We start from the raw sequence: 21,433 nt of genomic DNA on the forward strand, positions 1-21,433 counted from the left end.
TAGAACCATATTCCATGCATGTCTAATCAATATAGGACTCAGAAGAAATTAAAAAGAAAACTGCTCCAAAAAACTTAACCTTAACCTGGGACGCCGACGCCGACGCCAAGGGTATCACATAAGCTCCCCCCAACTTCGTTGAGGTGAGCTAATACATGCTCATCACACTAAATACTATAATATGTTTGAGGAGGAACAAAAAGAAAAAAAATGTATAAATACAATGTTATTTTCCCCCAAATGTAACTATTGCCCCATCAGGCACATTTGCAAAAAAAACTGCCCAATTTTGATTCACTCTGAATCCCATTTTAAATTTTCTTCTATTTTTTTTTACACGAATGAAGTTTAAAATTGAAATGGGAGCAAAGATTTTATAATTACATATAATTATATTAATTAACATAATTAAATTAATCATGAAGGATGGAGACATGACTCTTTATCTTTTTTGACAGTTGTTCACAATTTTTTTACCATTGTCCTTGCTTTGGTCCAGTAGTCCGAATTCTTCTAGGGCCGCCGTAAAACAGGCTGCTCTATTGAATTGTCTCATTCCATACAACATCTCCAGCACCTTAGAGAACTGCCCCAGGGATAGCATCACCAGGAGGGCCTTACTCTGAAAGTAACAAAACACCTCTCTATAATGATGTGCCCAATGGACAAGTTTGGCTGTTTACGAATAAATGATACATGAAGCAGGTGCCTGCATTCCAAGAAGAGATACTAGTTTTCACAATAGATCTAAATGTATAATTAAATTCTGAAAATTTACTCCCCTGCAAATTGAGGACCTTCAAGCTTCAGTGTATTGGAGTGTATTTTGACCACTTAGGTTATCATGTTATATTATTACAATTTCTGTACAAGGCAGTACATGTATAGTCATTTTTGTCTACATCCATCCAGGTGATTTATAACTTGCATTTACAGAAATGTTGTATGGGTCTTCATGATGTTTTGGTGTTATAATTTTATTTGTGTAAATTAAAGACAAGACACTTTTATGTACATTTATGTGACCCATATTTGTTCATTGATGACCTACTTTTTGGTTGACCTGTGTCCCACATAAGTGATCCACCCATCTCTTCATCACCTCACAACAGTCACTGCTGGTTAAGGTTGCCTACAGGGAAAAGAAGGGAAACATGAAGTTCTTTAATCTTTCCAAAATAAGTTCATGTCTGAGTATTCATACAGTGCATTAATTTCAAATATTCTAATCATAAATTCAGGAACACGAAAATCAAGTTCATTTAATTGTTTAAATGTATCTTAAATTTACATTGTAAATTTCTTAACAGCTAAGAATAAACAGACAACTAGAATATCATGAAAACAGACTGCTTAATTTATCAGGTTGGTTATTTAAACTGTGATTGTTATAAGACAAGTATAAATCATGACAGAATTATGGTAAGGTTTCAAACAAGGACACAAATGAAGTACAAATACCAACCTTTGCCAGCCAGACGGCCTGATCCCAAGCTCCGTAGGTCTGAAGATATCGGCAGGCATCGAGTCCTTTGTCAATCAGACACAGTAACTGTACTCCCTCTGTATGAAAAAATTAAAATGCTGTATACAGAAATCAAATCAGGGTTGATATCAGACACAGCTACTGTGCTCCCTCTAGAGGAGAAAACGCTGTACAAAGAAATCAAATAAAAAATTAAATAACGCTTTCATAAACTTTTAATGTCGATGCATCCCTCTACAAATATTTAGCATGTTTTTGACAGCTGAGGAATCCTTAGGATTAAGATATTATACTTCACTGTTTATTTCTGATTTTTTCAATTGCAATGAGATTTAAGGCCACCAGTTCAATTGTGCTCTGAGAACCTTACCTTTGATTTTACCATTGGCAATGAGATTAGTGGCCACCAGTTTGATTGTGCTCTGTGACACACCAGAAGATCTGATACTTGCCACCAAACAAGCTCTGGAAAGACATCACTAAGCAATTAATATCATGTAAAAAAAAATACTGCAATGAATTCAAAATACTGCATACAGGGTTATTTTCACCCTGTGTTATTTTCACCCTTTCACATATGCAAGCAAGTTTATGCCATTTTAAATTTGCCCAGTCACATTTTTTCGCAAGAAATTATGCTGCGTTAATTTTTTTCATTTGCCCCGTGTTAAATTTACCCACCTAGTAGTAGGTTGAAAGGGGCGAAAATAAAACAGGGTACTGTGCACACTGCGTATGCATAATACACATGAAACAATGTTTATTATGCAAATTAGTGTACATTGTAGATAATTAGTGTAAAAAAGTATCTTGAAGTTACAAAGTTCTTGACAGACATTTGAGGGATTGAATTGGTACTTCTTCCCAGGTAGCGTTTACCTGAGACAGTCTGTATAGTACGTGTCGTTATCTGGTTCCGTTTCCAGCAGTAACTGCACGGCTCGGTCTGTCTCCCGCAGCATGATGTAATTCTCCGCGCACTTCTTGGTGTGGTCGTACGTCACTCTCTTACTGTCGTGAAGTGCAACACGGTCCAACTGGTATAACTAAAGAATATGAAAGTCTTATCATTATTTCCATAGTATATACAATGTACATGTATACATGAAGATCTACTATGTAATTAAAATTCCCTTCCTTTAAAATAACCAGGAATTTCGGTTCAAAACAAGAAATGTTTGTGAAACACTTACATGGTATCTACCTCCCCCTCCCCCTGCATTTACATTCAAAGAAAATGAATAGACTGAATATTGGATTTTTTCTGAGTCCAACGGGTATAAATCTGTCAAAAATTGCTGGATCAAACCCAAAATAGAACTTGACCTACATATTCTCATGATTAAAAGCAAAGCAAGAGTCTCTCTCTTTTCGGGGGGCATAATAATTCACACTCATGTTTATCTTCAAATAATGGTAATTATAGACTTCAGTAGGTTAAAACACTTCACAACTTATACTAACCTTAAAGCTGTCATTATCACAGATCATATCAAAGTATCTCTCTAGGGGTGTGTCTACAAGAGACCACGCCCCCTGGTATGTCTCCTCCCCCTCGTCAGGGCTGTCTAACATCACAAGGTCATTGGTCTCCTTGTAGGAGGGTGTGGCAGGAATAAACTTCTCCTTCTCTGGTCCCAGCAAATCTACATCTTCCTGTGTGGTGTATATTTAAATGCTGTATTTACAAGTAATAGAGCTTCATAATAAAGTTGACATACACTAGTATATGTATACAGATTAACCTCTAAATACATGTTTATTTAAAAAAAAATCTCAGTTTCCCTCATGAAAAATAATTCTTTTTATTTAGAGGAAATAATTTATAATTTCATATTTTGTTTCATACAAAAATGGCAAAATACAAGTAGTTAATAAATAGAGATTCTCATTTTTAAAAACTTCACATGGGGAGAAAAAAACTTCTTGATAAACAGTCTAATTCTGACCTGAGATTTTGGACTCCACTTGACAGCTCTGAGATAATACAGTGCTACAGTCCAGAACAAAAAGTCAGATTCATCTCCAAACAACCTACAGGTAAAATAAGTACAGCTGAATTGTTTACGCTGGATGCATTTGTCGATAAAGATCATGACAAAACTTCACACTTAACTGAAATTACTAATAATAGCTGCTCAAATATGCCCCCTCCCCATTACTTACTTGGCAAGTATGAGACATCTTTCTGCCACTCCAAATCTACAGTGTGGTAAGTAATCTAAAATCTCACTGAAAAAGAGAAACAAAGGTAATGAAAGATAACGAAGCTAAAAAGGACAAATAATATCCAAAAACAAAGCTAGTACCTCACATCATAATTCATTTAATAGTTAGTGTGTATCTCAAATTCAATATCCATGCAAGTTTGGTTTAATTATAGGACAAATATATACATGTATAGTAACTTGGAAATGGACCTGATCCAAAAAAAAAAAACACTTTAACCTGTTCACTTAGCACAATTTTGGTCAGATCCTCACCTGTCCAATAGATCTATCTAATTGTTGATCAGGTCAGATCCTCACCTGTCCAGTAGATCTATTTGCTTGTTGACCGCCCCCTGGAGATTTTTCTCCTCCTCTCTCAGTCCCTCCAGTTTGCGGGAGTACTCGCTGTTCCAGGGCTGGTTCTGGAGGTTGTACTTCATCATTAATGAGGCCTTCCGGGAGAGAATGTAGGGGCTGGCCACCTCATCTATTTATGGAAAATCGAGAATATTGGCTTAAATGTTTAATTGCACAATGGTTTTAATGTAAGGGCCTTTTGCTGAATTAATTTCCAGACCATCCCTAAAAAGATTGATTACTGTTATTTTCTGAAAGGCACACTGTGTTCTCAGATGTCAGAACTGGGACTTGTCGACTACACTTCACTGTCTAAATTAACATTGATAATTCCCCCCGTCAATTCTGAAGGAAATGATACTATCCTGGGAAGAGGTGGAGAGGACAGCCAAGAACAGAGGAAATCCCTAGTCCTTGCTCTATGTGCCTCCGGGTGCAACAAGGACTAGGTAGGTAGATACCCATGCAGTCAATTCAAATAATGAGCACAACAGATGATCATGACAAAGTAACAAAGTTACACAACAGAATCTACAAAATCAGTTTTCCTTAAATTAATTCTCACACTTTTATTTTATGTTTGCATATTCATTATTTGGAATTTCGAACTTTTCCATGGAAGTCCCCCTCCCATATTCAGGTATTAAAACACCCTACTAATTATTTTCACCTGAGAACTCCTTTAATCTCTCCTCACCTGGGAATTCGCGATCCTCTATTCCACAGGAGCAGGACTTGAGGGTCAGGTCAAACACTTCAACACACCCGTCAGCTGTAGCCAGTACCGGCCGGTCTGATCCGGTCCAGTCTGCATCTATCACCTTAGCAATGTCACGCGGACTCTTCATAGAACTCAGCAGCTCTGCCTGTTAATGACAGAGAACTTTAAAACTTGATGGGACTAGGAAAAACCACACACTGAGACAGAAACTAATTTAACAACCATCTACTCCCTATTAACAGTAAAATCACATATTTTCATCTTTGTACCTTTCCCTCCTTCAGATCCCAGATATCGAAGCCATCCACATACAAGAGGAAGAACTTCATGTTCCCCCGCCCCGGGGCAAACCTGATCTTCTTGATCCACCCACGCCTCGTGGCCATTGTCCTGTTGAGAGATTTTAGTACATTAACTAACACTGTGTACAGTAAACCAAGGGATGCACAAATTTGCTTCAATATATCATTTAGATAACAATTTAATTTTAAAGCTATGGTGATTTGAAATCACTTAGCTGTTAGTGTCAAATCAACACGGTTTACTATTAGCATGTTTTACTCTAAAACACAGGAGGAAAAAATTATTGGTTATTCTGATGGGTTTTTAATTTTTCCTTTTAATTTTCCTTAAATGGAATCAGCTCTAAATACATGTATTTCTACATGATGTTTAAAGTAATTTGGAAATAAAACTTAAAGGTAAGGTTTAATGAACAATGCATCCTGTCCTCTGTGTTTACAGTGAAAGTAATTTGAATGTTTGTACCTCTGTGTTTCATATTGTAAAATTAATTTCTTGTACCTACCTCTGTGTTTTAGACTTGAGATCCCAGACAGACAGCTGCCCCTCTCCGTCCCCAAACAAAATAAAGTCCCCCTTCCAGGCAATCCATGTGATGGTCCCCATTCCGGACTGTAAACAAACACACAAACAATATTAACACTGCATAGACATTATGTCAAATAACAAATAACATGCTGTTAACGACTAATAATCAGTGTTTACAAGCTGTAAACAAATAACAATCAGACAGTGTTAAAAAGCTGTACAAAAAACACAATGTTATCAAGGTTAACATTCAGTTATCAGACACAACATTCATGTTAAAAGAAATAATTTAATCAAAATGAACATGTAAATGAACAGGAATTTTCAAATTGATTGTCATGTTATATCTGTCTTGCATTAAAGAAATGCTTTGGCTATCAGTGATAGGGATGACTGTGATAAGAATGGTGTTTTATAATAATACTTGTAATAAAATGTAAACCAGTCTCTATGTAAGAGTGTAGAACATTTGTTTTCCATTAATACATGTACAGTATATAATGATACTAGTGTATAGATAAATATAATCAGATCAAACTAAGCATTATCATTTAATATGTATATTGATGACAAAATGTACATTCAATATACAGTGTTCATTTATCTGCACAATAAAGTGTTTCTTGTACATGTACTGGTATTAAAGTCAGTGGACAGAAAATCTTATTTTATCGTCTTACACAGGCCTACATTTTTATATACACTATAGAGTCATAAGTATAAAATACAAATGTACTATGAAAAATAAAAGTATTTAATGTGAACTTATATTTAGTGTACAGTATTCATTTCTGAATCTACTTGTATTCAAGTGAACTTATCACAGAAGTATCACTTGAAAAATCTGACATGTGATCAGCTAAAAGAGTTGAAACTTCATGCTAAAGGAAAAAAAAGTATACAATTCATTAATTTTCATGCATTTTTGTGCTTATATATATTTATATAAATACCCTACCACATGAGATGATGATATTGCTGAGTCATTCTGAAAATTCAGTGAGATTAGCACACCATAATGTGTTTAAAAAACATGTGTTATTGATGTTAAATTCTACTTCTAAAATTGTTTAATACTGTAGAAGCACAAATTTTCGTGGAGATAAAATTTTGTTGATTTGTCATCAAAAATAGTTTCGTGTGCATTTAATTTCATTGTTGTGAAAGTGTTGTGAGATGTGTATTGTTTTATTATGTATATAATTAGTAACATTAAGTTTCTTGAACATTCCAGAGTGGTCAACATGTTTGGTCATTTTATCTAGAACATTCTTAAATTTTGTGTATGTCCAGATTGTTCCAGTAATATCATGTTTTAACATTTTCTAGAATATTCTAGATTTATAATACTGTATAAATACCCTGTCAATTCAATGCATAGATATACAATAATTGTGAATACTTTGTCGTATAAGCACTATTGAGATATAACTGGGATATATTTTCATTGGGACATTGTGTGCAGCAACGGACACTCTGATGTATGTATTTTTAAATTCTTGCTAAGTTTGTACTTTACGTTTCATACACTTATTATATATTACTGTAAATAAATTATTGTTAAGTTTAAATTGTGTTATTGATCTTTGCTGGCATTTCGGGTAATTCTGACCCATAACAGAATTGGGGGCTCGTCCGGGATAAAGAATTTCTTGCACTTTTGCAGTTTATTGTCAGAATTTTGTTTATTGAACCGTTAAATTTGATTATAAGCCAGCAGAAATCAACATGGTGTTTTCGGTCACAGACTTTCTTAGTTCACCAAGTGTTCAGGTTTTTGATACGTTAAAGAAGGATGACTTGATCGCATTAGGTTTGCATTTTGGGTTAGATGTTAAATCCTCTCAGAGAAAGCAAGACATTAGAATTAAGGTTGCAAACAAACTAGTAGAAGAAAACGTCTTTGAAAAATATGATCTTGCAGAATATACAGTTAAATCAGAGTTAGGCTCTTTTAAAATGGCAGAATATCAGTTTCAATTAGAGTTAGAGAAAATGCGATTTGAAAGAGAAAAATTAGAAAGAGAAGATCGAATAAGAGAAAGAGAAGAGCGAGAAAGAGAAAGAGAAGAACGAGAGCGTGAACGAAAATTTGAATTAGACAAATTAGCAGCAGAAAGAGAAGAGCGTGCAATGAACTTTGAATTAGAGAAATTAAAATTACAAAACCAACCAGAACCGTCAGTTGTCAAAACTGAATTTGACGCAGCAAAAAATATCAGATTAGTTCCAAAATTTCAAGAAAAATCTGTAGACAAATATTTTCCCCAATTTGAAAAGGTCGCAGAGAATCTTAAATGGCCACGAAATGTTTGGTCAACAATGTTACAAAGTGTACTGGCTGGAAAAGCGGCTGAGGTATACTCTGCACTAGGGGTAGTTGAGAGTTCAGACTATGAGAAGGTCAAAGCAGCAATATTAAAAGCATATGAATTAGTACCTGAAGCATATAGACAAAAGTTTAGAAAGTATAGAAAGTTTGATAATCAAACATTTGTTGAATTTTCACGAGAGAAAGAAGATTTATTCGATCACTGGTTTAGATCCAAGAAACTTGATAAAACTTTTGCTAATTTGCGCCAAGTCATCCTGGTAGAAGAGTTTAAGGAGTGTGTTCCTCAAGAGTTGAAAACACATTTAGAAGATAAGAATGTGAAAACTCTTGAAGAGGCAGCAGTCATATCTGATACTTATGCTCTGTCTCATAAAAAGAATTTTGTTTCAAGATCTCAGACTAGCAGTAATTCTACCAATTCAGACACATATAAAAAGAGTGGTTCAGGGTCTCAGTCTTTCACAAGTTCCCAGTCTCCATCCCAAGGTGGTTTTAAGTCCGGTCCAGGACGTGTTGAAGGATCGTCTGGAATAGGGTCGCTTCCTACTTGTAGTTATTGTAAGAAAAAGGGTCATCTGATCAGTGAATGCTTTAAACTCAAGAGAAAAAATGATTTTGATAAAACTCAACCACACGCTTGTGCGGCAGTTAGAGGTGATAGAGAAGCCTTAGTTTCGATTTGTTCTGACACTCCTGATGTCCAGGGTTCACAGTCCAGTTCTATTGATTCTATGGAGGATTATAAGCCCTTTATGTCTCAGGGATTTGTCTCACTCGGTGACTCTAGCGAAATAAAACCTGTCCAGATTTTGAGAGATACTGGTGCTGCACAGACGTTATTGTTAGAGGGCGTGCTTCCTTTGTCTGAGCAGACTTCCACTGGTGGGTCAGTTTTATTACAGGGTGTGGAGCTAGGCGTCATTGATGTTCCCCTGCATAGAATTAGTTTGAAGTCAGATTTAGTTACTGGACCTGTTATCGTAGGTGTTCGACCTACTCTTCCCGTTCCAGGCATTTCTTTGTTGTTAGGCAACGATTTAGCTGGTGGGAAAGTTGTACCAGATCCTATAGTTTGTGAGAAGATCAATCCAGATGTCATGTGCGATGATGAAGATGATGACATTTATCCAGCCTGTGCTGTTACTAGAGCGATGGCCAGAAGACGAGAAATGGAGGCAGACCATACTCAAGCCTTTGACGAGACGAATTCCTCTGTTGATATTGATTTGAATGACACTTTCTTATCTGACCTTGATGGCACTCAAACCAGCATGGAACCACACAATATCAAGAAGAAAGAGAAGAAAGAACTTTTACCAAAATTTGGTGGTGAGGATGATGAGTTGCATCCACTAGTTAGCCAAGGCAAGGACATCCTCAGCCGAGAACGTTTACTCTCTGAACAACATAAAGACCCAGATATCATTCAACTTAGTAAGAGGGCACTTCCACCAGAAGAGGCTATTAAAGTTGGAGAATGCTTCTATATGAAAGATGGCATCCTTATGCGAAAATGGCGACCACCTGATGCTTCTCCAGATGAAGTGTGGCGTGTTGTTCACCAGATAGTGGTCCCAGCTGCTTATCATCGAGATGTCATGAGTTTAGCCCACGATACACCTATGGCTGGTCATTTAGGTATCAATAAGACTTATAATAGGATTTTGAGTCATTTTTATTGGCCTAAGCTAAGAAAGGATGTTTCGAAGTTTTGCAAGTCATGCCATGTCTGTCAGATGGTAGGTAAACCAAATCAGAAGATACCATCTACTCCTCTCCAACCCATTCCAGCTTTTGAAGAACCGTTTAGTCGAGTGTTGGTGGATTGTGTAGGACCTTTGCCTAGGACCAGAACTGGAAACCAGTATTTACTTACCATTATGTGTACATCCACTCGGTTTCCTGAAGCCATACCTCTACGGAATATAAAGGCAAAGAGCATAGTTAAGGCCCTAACCAAGTTTTTCAGTTTTGTAGGAGCACCCAAGGCAATTCAGTCGGATCAAGGCTCAAATTTTATGTCGGGGTTGTTCCAGCAAGTCATGCATGAGTTGGGTATAAGGCAATATAGATCAACTGCTTATCATCCTGAATCCCAGGGGGCACTAGAACGTTTTCACCAGACCTTAAAAACAATGCTGAAGACCTATTGTTACCAGTATGAGAAAGACTGGGATGAAGGGGTTCATCTTGTACTATTTGCTGCACGAGAGGCAGTCCAGGAGTCTCTTGGGTTTAGTCCTTTTGAATTGGTGTTCGGTCATACAGTTAGAGGTCCTTTGAAATTGCTGAAGGAAAAGTGGCTGACTGAGACTAGTGATCTTAATCTTTTAGATTATGTGTCTGATTTCAAAGAAAAACTTTACAATGCTTGTAAATTAGCACAAGAAAATTTGAAGAGTTCTCAGTTGAAAATGAAAATGTGGTATGACAAAGATGCTAGAAATAGGGTGTTTAAGCCAGGTGATAAGGTTCTTGTATTTTTACCTATTCCTGGTCATCCTTTACAGGCCAGATTTTATGGCCCTTATGAAATTGAAAGCAAGATTAGTGATGTAAACTATGTAGTTAAGACACCAGGTCGACGTAAAGAGAAACGGGTTTGTCACATTAACATGTTAAAAGAGTATTTTGAAAGGTGTGACCGAAATTCTGTAAAACCAGTTTCCACTTTAGCCAATGCTAAGACTGTTCAAAATTGTATTGAAAGTGATACGAGTGTAGAAATGAATGAGAAAGATTGTAATCAGAGTGTTCGTTTGAAAAACTCAGAAATTTTGGCTGATTTTGATGCCAAACTTGGACATTTGAACATTCATCAAAAAGAACAAGTTAAAAACTTGATGAATGAGTATCATCAAATTTTTTTGGATGTTCCAAAGAAAACTAATGCAGCTTGTCATGATGTCATAGTGAGTGACGTTCTGCCTATCAAACAACATCCGTACCGTCTGAATCCAATAAAATTGCAGTACCTAAGAAGGGAAGTGCAGTACATGTTGGACAATGACATTGTTAAACCTAGTAAAAGTGATTGGAGCTCACCATGTATTCTTGTACCAAAACAAGACGGTTCGTACCGATTATGTACAGACTTTAGAAAGGTGAATTCTGTTACCAAAACTGATTCATACCCAATACCTAGAATCGATGACTGTATTGACAACATTGGAAATGCGAAATTTGTCAGTAAATTTGACCTGTTGAAAGGCTACTGGCAAGTACCGTTAACAGAAAGAGCAAAAGAAATATCTGCTTTTGCTACACCAGATGGACTTTACCAGTATAAAGTAATGCCTTTTGGCATGAAAAACGCACCGGCTACATTCCAAAGGATGATTCACTCCCTTCTCCATGATCTTGAGGGATGCGAGGCCTACATTGATGATGTCGTCATATACAGCGACACATGGGACGAACATCTCCGAATCATGCGTGCTTTATTTGACATTTTAGCTAAAGCAAACTTAACTGTGAATCTTGAGAAGAGCGAATTTTGTCATGCTTATGTAGAGTATTTAGGTCATAAAGTAGGTCAAGGTTATGTTACACCCATAATGGCTTAAGTGGAAGCTATTGCAAAATTCCCGATTCCCACAAACAAGAAAGAATTAATGAGGTTTTTGGGCATGGCTGGGTTTTACAGAAAATTTTGTCCAAATTTTTCCTCAGTTGTTAGTCCACTTACAAATCTTTTACAAAAGAGGGTTAAATTTGAATGGACAAAGGACTGTGAAAAATCCTTCCATAAAATCAAATCTGTCCTTATGAGCAACCCAGTTCTGTCAACTCCAGATTTTTCTAAGCAATTTAAGCTTACTGTTGATGCTAGTGATGTTGGAATCGGGGCAGCTTTGTTTCAAGAACATAGTGATAATGTAGATAGAGTTGTTTCTTATTTTTCAAAGAAACTTACAAAATGTCAACAAAACTATTCCACAATTGAAAAGGAATGCCTTGCTTTGTTGTTAGCTTTACAGCATTTTGATGTTTATTTGAATGTTACTTTGCATCCAATTCTTGTATATACGGATCACAACCCCCTGACATTTTTGCATAAATTGTCAAACAAGAATCAAAGACTGACTAGATGGAGTTTGTTGTTACAAGAATACAACATAACAATTAAGCATATCAAAGGCAAAGACAATGTTATTGCAGACGCCTTGTCAAGAGTAACGTAAACATACTAGATTTTGTATTAATGTACAAAACTTTTATTTTAATAATATAAGTTTTCATTGACATTCAAACTTTTTTAAGGGGGGAGGTGTTGTGAGATGTGTATTGTTTTATTATGTATATAATTAGTAACATTAAGTTTCTTGAACATTCCAGAGTGGTCAACATGTTTGGTCATTTTATCTAGAACATTCTTAAATTTTGTGTATGTCCAGATTGTTCCAGTAATATCATGTTTTAACATTTTCTAGAATATTCTAGATTTATAATACTGTATAAATACCCTGTCAATTCAATGCATAGATATACAATAATTGTGAATACTTTGTCGTATAAGCACTATTGAGATATAACTGGGATATATTTTCATTGGGACATTGTGTGCAGCAACGGACACTCTGATGTATGTATTTTTAAATTCTTGCTAAGTTTGTACTTTACGTTTCATACACTTATTATATATTACTGTAAATAAATTATTGTTAAGTTTAAATTGTGTTATTGATCTTTGCTGGCATTTCGGGTAATTCTGACCCATAACAGAAGTAATCCTATTCAATATATAGTCATATAAAATTTCGTGTGGGCTTTAATTCCGTTGATAATTGTTAACAACAAAATAAATGAAATTTAATATCCGACGAATATTTGTGCTTTTACAGTACACATACTATAACTTTTTCAGATTAATGATTGATTACTTTCTATGACCTACAAAACATGTCTAGAACATTTTGAAAACACTGTACATTTGTTAGCAGGGTTTAGGGTCAACCTGCATATTATGGTTGTGGAAACCCAAGAGTTTTCCTAAGTCTCTCAAACAAAACAAACCCCTCCCCACTTCTGACAAACAGACAAACAAACAAATCCTTCACCACTGCTGACAAACAAAAACGAATGACCGCTCACCTCTGACAAACAAACAAAACAAACAAATGACCCCTCACCTCTGCTGGGACTCTGCTGGCATCAGCAAACCCCGTTCCCTCCACAACGAAGTGATAAAGCGTCCCCTCGGAGTCAGTGTACACAAAGTGTTCCTTCACCGACATCTTCTGGTTCACCTTGGAATCACTGTAGACACGAAATATACAAAATTAAAATTAATTCTGGCACCAGCAAAGCTGGATTACCACAATGAAGAGGAAAAAACACTAAATTAATTCAATTCTGGCATCACAAAAGAGAAAATCTTGTCCACCATTTACTAGTGTGTACTAAAATTTACATGTACATGTACAGTTAAACTTCGGTGTCTCATACATACATGTAGAGATCTCAAATAAAATGGATATATTGAAGTGATTTGGAAGTCCCAAGCACTATTTCCTTTAAGTATTTTACCCTCAATATCTCAAACTCTTGGATATCTTGAAGTTGTTCTTGCTCCCATAGAGTTTGAAACAATGAGGCTTTACTGTATTTTACTAATCACACATGTAAGTTAAGGATAATCCTTGGTGACAATACAGTACAAACATTTCTGCTGCTCTAAAAGAGCAAAGCTCTACCATAATCTGGTTTGCCCCAAGATTTACACATACATGTATTATAATAATTACACATGTAAGTTCAGGTTTATCATAAGCGACAATACAGTACACACCTCTCGGCGGTCTCTGAGAGGGAGGTTGTAGACACGCCCATTTTGTCCCCGCCGGCCAGGGCTGAGGTCAGCTGACCCCCCTCCTTGTCCCCGCCCTGACTCAGCATCTTCTTCTTGAGGGACTTGAGGCTGTGGGAGGGGGACCACTCCAGGGCTGTGGGGTGGGGCAGGCTCTTCCCCGTCTCTCGTAACATCGTCATTGTCTGCAGGTCCCACAGCTCTAAAGGCTTGTCTTTAAATCCAACAATGAAGTATTGTCTGTAAAATTCAAAATCATATATTTTAGCAATATGAAATTATAATCATTTCACAAAAAAAAAGTAGGAAGGAGTTATCCTTGGAGGATCAATTTTTTAATCATTTTTCCCATACTTCAGACAGGACACACGTAGGATTTCTATGGGAGATTCCTGGTCTCTGTTAGTCCTCACTGCCTTCACTTTGCCTGGAATAACACAGCAAAATTAAAGTGCACAAATAGACTGAGAAAATAACTTAAGTTTCATATATTATCACACATTTTTTGTTTCACCTGATTTTGATTATCAGATTTCTTATTAGATATATACTGACCAGTAGAGATGTCGACCAACATGAGGTCATTCTTGACCAGACCACTGGTTCCTGGGGAGGGGTAGGAGTAGGACAGGAATGACTTCAGGTTACACCACTCTATCCCTCTGAAAAATAAGGGTTAAAAATAACATACAGGACATCAAGACTCCATATTCCAGGTGAATATCTGTAATTTAATAATATATCAATAAGAAACCTGACAGGGCCTGTATGAACACTGAACTCCTTCACGATCAGTCCACTGGAGATGTTGATAATCTGTATAACTCCTGTAGAACTACCTACAAGTACATGTACAAGAACCAATATAAAGAGTGGAAATACAGCAGTATTAGGTATGAAACTCTCTCTTTCTCTCTCATGTTAAATTTATTAGAGCTTAGGGCCCCAAAACTATAAACTGAGAACAGACTTAAGTCAAAATTTCAATCAAATGAATGTAACTTTTGAAATAATTTTGATAACAAAACAAAATTTTTACCATATCTTTAAAATTGAAGTATTATACAAACCTGCAAATTTTGATATTAACATATGTATGTACATTTAAATGACAAGTTATTCAAAATCAAATTTTGACTAAGTCTATTCTCAGTTAATGATCTCCAGGACGGTCTCTGGTTCATTAATTCATTTCTATAAATATCCCTGTTTGATACATGCTGAGATTTAAAACTATATACTCACAGCTATCGTAAGCTGTATTTGCAGCCATTACATGTACATACCAATGGCCAGTACAGATTGATACAACTCTGTGTTCTAGTACATATATGAAACAAAACTCGTGCTTTTACAGGTACATACCTACGGCCAGTAGAGGCTGATATACACTCCAGTTCTTTGTTGTGAGGGGAGGACACATGCGTAGAGAACATATAGGGGAGACCATTCCATTTAGAAGTCCAGTCATCACAAACTTCAAGGCCACAGCACGACCTTTAAGCACCGAGGGGTGATCATGGTTCACGACAGGTAATCGTCCAATCATATCGGAGAGTGAGAGTTGAGGGGGAGGAGAAGTGGAGACAATGGGAAATTTTGACTTGGAATCCAGCTGTGGGGATGTTTCTATTTCAGTCTGAAAATAAATAACAAGATTTTTTTTTATTTTTGTTGATGGTACAATTTTTCTTCTATAAAAATTTGGGCAAGCACAAAAACTTCATTGTAATAATCTCTTGACGCTAATTAATTTCATTGCCAAAAACATTTTGATTTGTATTAAACCACTTTTTTTTATCATATCACATAATGACTGAATACAGTTTAATACCAGCCTTTGATTTGATAGAAAAAGAGACAGCACAATTCAAAAACACCAAATTTAATACTGAATGTTAGACAAATATTCAAAATCCTACCCCTCCATCTAGTAGAATCATATCCCAGAATACAACACGGCTATCTGTCACCACCAATGCCACGGAACTCTCCGTTACCATGCAACATGACATACTGGACACCCGGCTGTGTCGTGTCACCCTCAAACCGTCCGACTGACATCTGAGGTCATAGGTCACATCCATAGAAACAGGGGGAGGGGAGTCATCTGTAAAATAGAAAATAAACAATGTCTACCCAATTAATGATGTAGCACTTCAATTAAGTTTGATTAAAGAAAGCATACTTTTCAATTTTTTTCAGATATGATATCTAATGGTTATTCATTGATCAAAACAGTAGCAAGAATAGTTTAACTAGTTTTAAATATTCATGGGCATTTTCCATTCACAATACCCATATATTTATCTAAATTGCATCATCCTGTGTATTTTGCGAACATTTACAAGCATCCAAACTTTAGACCAAAGATACTTTACTATGTACTCACCAAATGCTCCGTGCCCTTCTGAGGCGGGTGTTGTGATAGCGTTTGTTTTCCTGCGTATTCTGGTGGACACACTTCCATTCTCATGAAGACACAACAACACATCTCTCTGTCTAAGGGAGACAATCTGGAAAAAATCCCAGAGACATAGCTTTAAATACACAACATTGAAAGAGAGTTCTGGTTTAATAACATATATTCAGGGAAGCTAAACGGTAGAGTTACCTATATTATTTATGACTTTATCTTGTAGATAAATTTTTCTGCACCTTCACAATTAAAATCATTCAATTTTTCACCTGTACAAAAGGTGACCCTGCCCTCTCCATGGGTATAATGCCAACAGTCTGATTAATCTCTAAATCCAGGATCAGTATTTCCCGGGGGTACACTAGGATCAGGTGGTGCCTACAGGACTGGTGGTGTAACAGCTGGATACAGTCATTGAGGGCCACCTGGTCTGACTCCTCCTTGCTGCTCCTGACACAAACACACAGATAAAGTGAACACAAACACACAGACAAAGTGAACACAAACACACAGACAAAGTTAACATGGGAACATAATGTGTCCAGAGGTACTTAAATTTAAAAGTGATTTAGGAAAGGCTTTGTTTTGGCACTGCTTTCTCAGTTCTTTTTACTGTATTATCTTTTAATAAAATTATTTCTATGTTAACTTTATACTTTGAAAGCTTGCCTGCTTCCCTCCCATTTGACTACTCACTTTTTACTGGGTCCCTCCCCCACCAGTATCTTACTCATTCTCTCGGCCAGGTTCCTGGAGGCTGTTCTCTTTTCCACACTACTGGTGGAGCCCTCTGTCTTCAGGTTACTGGCTGTGTAAACATAATAAACACCAAATACTATTATTTCTGTATCTAATATAGTCAAATATTGCTATACAAGAGAGATAAGTACCAGAACTTGAGGACTTAATAAACAGTTAAAGTATATCATTGAGGGAGTCAGGAAGATTCCAGTTCCCCAAGAGCAAGTCTATTTCCCGAGGCGCTTGCGCCGAGGGAAATAGGCTTACTCGAGGGGAACTGGAATCTTGCTGACTCCCTCAATGATATACTTTAACTGTTTTATTATACCGATACAAACAATACATTTGCAAAAGTTATATTCAATACTGTATTCTGTAACATTGTTTAATTCCAACACGAATAAATAAAAAAGAACAACAAAGCAGAATACAGACATGAATAGAATTCCATTTTATCAATAAATCAGTTCATTGTCCGACTTTTTACTTAGTAAAATCGAAAGTAAAATTATATATATACGCAAATCTTGAGCTCGCCATTTCTGTTGTCATTTGCTACCAGTAAACTGGTCCTTTTTTATTGATATGGGACCAGTTGACTCGCAATGCATTTCGATTCATTAATGAATATTCATGAGTTTATTCGGAACATTTCTAAGTTTGTCGTAAGTTGAAAGAAAATGCTAAGTGTTCCGAATAGGTGTGTATCAGTTCATCAAAAAACCGTACTTTTTTGCAGGGAATCAGTCTGTTTTGCGGGGAATCGATTTATTCACGGTGATTTTCAGGAAATCAGCAAAATATATCGATTTACTTTTATAAAGTGAAAAATCAGTAGAGGTATAATAAAGATTTTTAACTAACTTTTAATCATTACTTCAAGACACTTACCAGAACTTGAGGGACTAGAGATGTAAAACTTTTTTCCATTACTTGAGGGAGTTTTAGTGACAGAAAAGTCGTCTATGAACACAATACAGTCAGGACCCAAGACTGAAATAACAAAAAGTATGAGCAATATGTCATGTAAAACATGCTTATACAAAACTGAACTAAAAAGGATTTTTTCACATAACAGACTTGAGCATTTATCCCAAGTACCAAAACACATGCAGGGAAAGCTAGTATGCATGAATTTCTATGAAATTTTATGCAACTATATGAATTAAATATGCACTAATAGGAATATGGATGAAGTATCACCTTTCATAGATTACCTTGTTAATTCATGGTCATGAAGGCATATGCAAAATAATAAAGTCATGAAAAACAATGCTACAATACTCACATGCCACATTTTTGGAGCTGAACGGATCAAAGGAGAAAGCCAGTAGTGGTTCTGTGTAGGACTTTTTCCAGAGTTTGGTTCCCGTGTCAGCATTCCACAGAATGAGGGAGTACGGAGGGTGAAGGGCAACCAGGAGATCATGTGATGCATCCTGATAGGTCAACCACTCCATGTCTGTAAAACAAGGTCAAAGGTCGGGTACTTTTATTTATTATTTCATATCATATTTTATCTTATATAGAGAGTAGTCAAATGATGATCACCATCATATCTCACCTTGTATTGGCTTGGTTCCCTCAGAAAATTCCGACTTGACTGTTCCCGAGGTAACATCCCACACAATGATTACCCCATTGGTGTCCCCCGAGGCCAGACGAAGGGAGTAAGGGTTCCCTAAGTCATGGTGGTAATTCTCCTTGGCCCATTTCACCTACAAAGTCAATCTCTATATTTTCAAAAAGTTCAAAATTTAGTTCTGACCTTCAAATTAATATATCAAGTATAAAATCAGATCATTTTATCCTTATATTCAGGACCTGGGTATTATCAACAACATCTCTCATATATTACCTTGACAACATTCCCCTTATGTTTAGCTAGCACCTGTAAAACCTGAAACAATAGTGTCATTATTAGTTGAAATACTTTGATTTGCCTATACTAGTACAGTATATTAGGACCTGATCAATGTTTAATTTTTACATTATATCTAAAGGTAAACGTTTGACATGACCTTACATATTGTCTAATCTTAACGAATTATGCTTCAAAGTATAATTGTGATTCTTCAAACAGCATTACACTGTTTAACTTAACCTTTAAGGATAGGGAATCCATTAATAATTTCTTCACAGATTATAATACCATATTGAAAATTTCTAAGTACAGAACAGTTTAATGTTCTATGGAAAAAATGGCCCTTTGCTTTAAGAGGTCATCAAACTACTCCTATTTAGTTTAAGTAAAATACATGTAGTTCTTACTTGTACTGTTTTGGGGTCCACCACTACAATAAACCCCTGACAACCATAGGACAGTAAACCCTGCCAGCCCCTGAAAATAATTTAAAAGTATACCTGTATACATTAACACTGCATTGATACATGTATGAAAACAAAAGCTTAGCTTCTACATGCAAGTTTGACCAGCATGTACTTACTGAGAGCTGAGAGACTAGTTTGGCCTTACAAATTAAGTTCTCCCAGGGACCTATCCCTGGGGGTCTATGACAGGTGACCGAAAGACAACTCACCGAACGACAACTCGCCGACACTTTTTTCACCGACACTATAAAAGTCGCCGATATGACAACTCATCGAAAGACAAGTCACCGACAGACAAGTCATGGACAGAATATAATACACCGACACTCACCGACATCATTTATAAAATTAAGAAAAAATCAAGTTTGTGAATGTCTAAGATCGATCTTCCTTTACAAGATGGGATATGGCATACCCAGTACGATTTTGATTCCCGTTTTTTATCGAGTTTCGTATTTCGTAAAACATTGCTTTTTATATAACTTTAATTATCTGAACACTTAACACTTAACACATCAACATACAGGTAAAAACCATTGTCGGTGAATTTCTACTCACCGACAATATTGTCGGTGAATTGTCCATTCGGTGAATTTGCACGCGTCGGTGACTTTCACTTTTGTCGGTCACCTGTCTGTCGGTGAGTTGTCCGGCACCGATCCCTGGTTCTCCCTATAGGCCTATATTTTTAAACTTGTAATATGTCATTGTCAGAATGAATGATGGCATGCATATTTTTAATTTACATAAACTATATAGCTTGACTTAATCTGCTTGATATTTTTGTGCGTTAAAAAGCGTTCAAGGAGAAGGAAGCAATATGCAACAAAATGATAAACAGGGATTAGAGGAAATTCGGGATGTCAACAATAACCACGTTTATTACCAGTCAGACGCCCCCTTATTCTGGGCGTGCAGGGCCCCCGTGATGACCTTCGGTGACAACTTCATGTTAACATGTCTCTTAATGTCGTGATGCATGAATTTTTCACTTTCTTCCAGTCCCTCTGGGTTGTCTGCGTTTCATTTCCGGCTGAAAGGAAACTTGAGATAGAGAAATAAGAAATCAATAACTTCGAAGAGCTGCGAACCTTATTGTATTTTTACTTACATTGAATTAATAATAAAATGTGAAATGATTTCACAATGGATCAAAATGTTGATACAAAAATTAATTAACGCAATTTTATTACGACTTTTGTCAACTTTAGTTTTTACCGGACTTAGTCCGATTTCAGTTTAACTTTTACCATTTATAGATTAACCCGAGTTTCCTAGAGAAAAATTAGATGTACACGTGTACCACCGTGTTAATCTACATTTGATCATTACATTAAGCAACTTTGCTAAACTTTTTTATTCAGACATGTAAAAATGCACGAAAGAAGGTAAAGATGGTCACTAATCAGTGACTTTTAGTCTTAAGTACGTTGAAGTGTGTCTAATCTGCCTGTTAACAAACTGACCTAAAATATGTTAATTATATTGCCAGAGACATTATTATCTCATTATTGCTAATCTTATCTTAGTGTGATCAGAAAAATCTGCTATGGCATTGTGATCAATGATATCATTATTTTGTTCTTGTTCCACTCTTGGTAAAACAAAATTATTCTTTGAAACGTGTTGTGAAAGAGTCATGCATGGTCAAATTTTATGAGTTTTTAAGGAAAACACCATTCAGAAATTGGTGAAAAAAAAGAACTAGTGTAATGTGAAGTGGTCACCCATCCAAGCATTAAACAGGCTCATCATTGCTGAACTTGTCTGAAATAGAGGAAGGCTCTTAAAGCTGTCACTATAGTGAGGCAGTAAAAGTTCTCCACTACGTAACGTTACATTAGGAAAATAAGATGCAGCAGCAGCAGCAAGCCTGATTGCCTCGGTGATCTGAGAATGAATTCTGGTCTGATTTGTCACATTTTCCCCCTCTTCTGTTAATTTGATACTGTACGTGTCATACCCTGGCATTGACAGCAGAAGTATAATATATGTTAATTTTCACAATTTGAAAAAAAAAAGTCAGTGATTTTCCCCATTCGAGAGGGACTGGTCCCTTCCCAAAAAGTATAATAAAATTAACAGTGCTGACCTGCCAGGGAAGAGCCTGTGTTGGTGTCCTTGATCGAGGGCTGAAGACCTTTTAGGATCGGGGAGGGATGTGGCGGTCAGACACATTCAATAGCTACATTT

General features: G+C 36.3%; 1 protein-coding gene across 1 annotated transcript; it reads right to left on the minus strand.

Moving 5' to 3' along the window:
* Positions 1–442: 442 nt before the first annotated feature.
* On the minus strand, positions 443–20,469 carry LOC134264490 (WD repeat-containing protein 11-like). Its single transcript, XM_062746782.1, has 30 exons — positions 20,352–20,469; positions 20,127–20,273; positions 19,181–19,250; positions 18,768–18,809; positions 18,474–18,627; positions 18,198–18,371; positions 17,801–17,902; positions 16,865–16,976; positions 16,438–16,618; positions 16,142–16,265; positions 15,672–15,859; positions 15,115–15,388; positions 14,504–14,588; positions 14,305–14,411; positions 14,104–14,176; positions 13,732–13,989; positions 13,073–13,199; positions 6,564–6,593; positions 5,583–5,689; positions 5,044–5,164; positions 4,751–4,919; positions 4,015–4,183; positions 3,653–3,718; positions 3,436–3,520; positions 2,951–3,142; positions 2,366–2,532; positions 1,857–1,951; positions 1,466–1,563; positions 1,052–1,132; positions 443–622 (listed from the first exon to the last, which is right to left on the minus strand). The coding sequence occupies exons 2-30, from the start codon at positions 20,219–20,221 to the stop codon at positions 443–445; spliced, it is 3,726 nt and encodes a 1,241-aa protein (XP_062602766.1). The 5' UTR covers positions 20,222–20,273; positions 20,352–20,469.
* Positions 20,470–21,433: the final 964 nt, after the last annotated feature.

Source organism: Saccostrea cucullata, unplaced genomic scaffold (genome assembly GCF_032062105.1).
Source record: "Saccostrea cucullata isolate Sc308-1 unplaced genomic scaffold, CSIRO_AGI_Scuc_v1 ctg10607, whole genome shotgun sequence".
NCBI classification, from domain to species: Eukaryota; Metazoa; Mollusca; class Bivalvia; order Ostreida; family Ostreidae; genus Saccostrea; species Saccostrea cuccullata.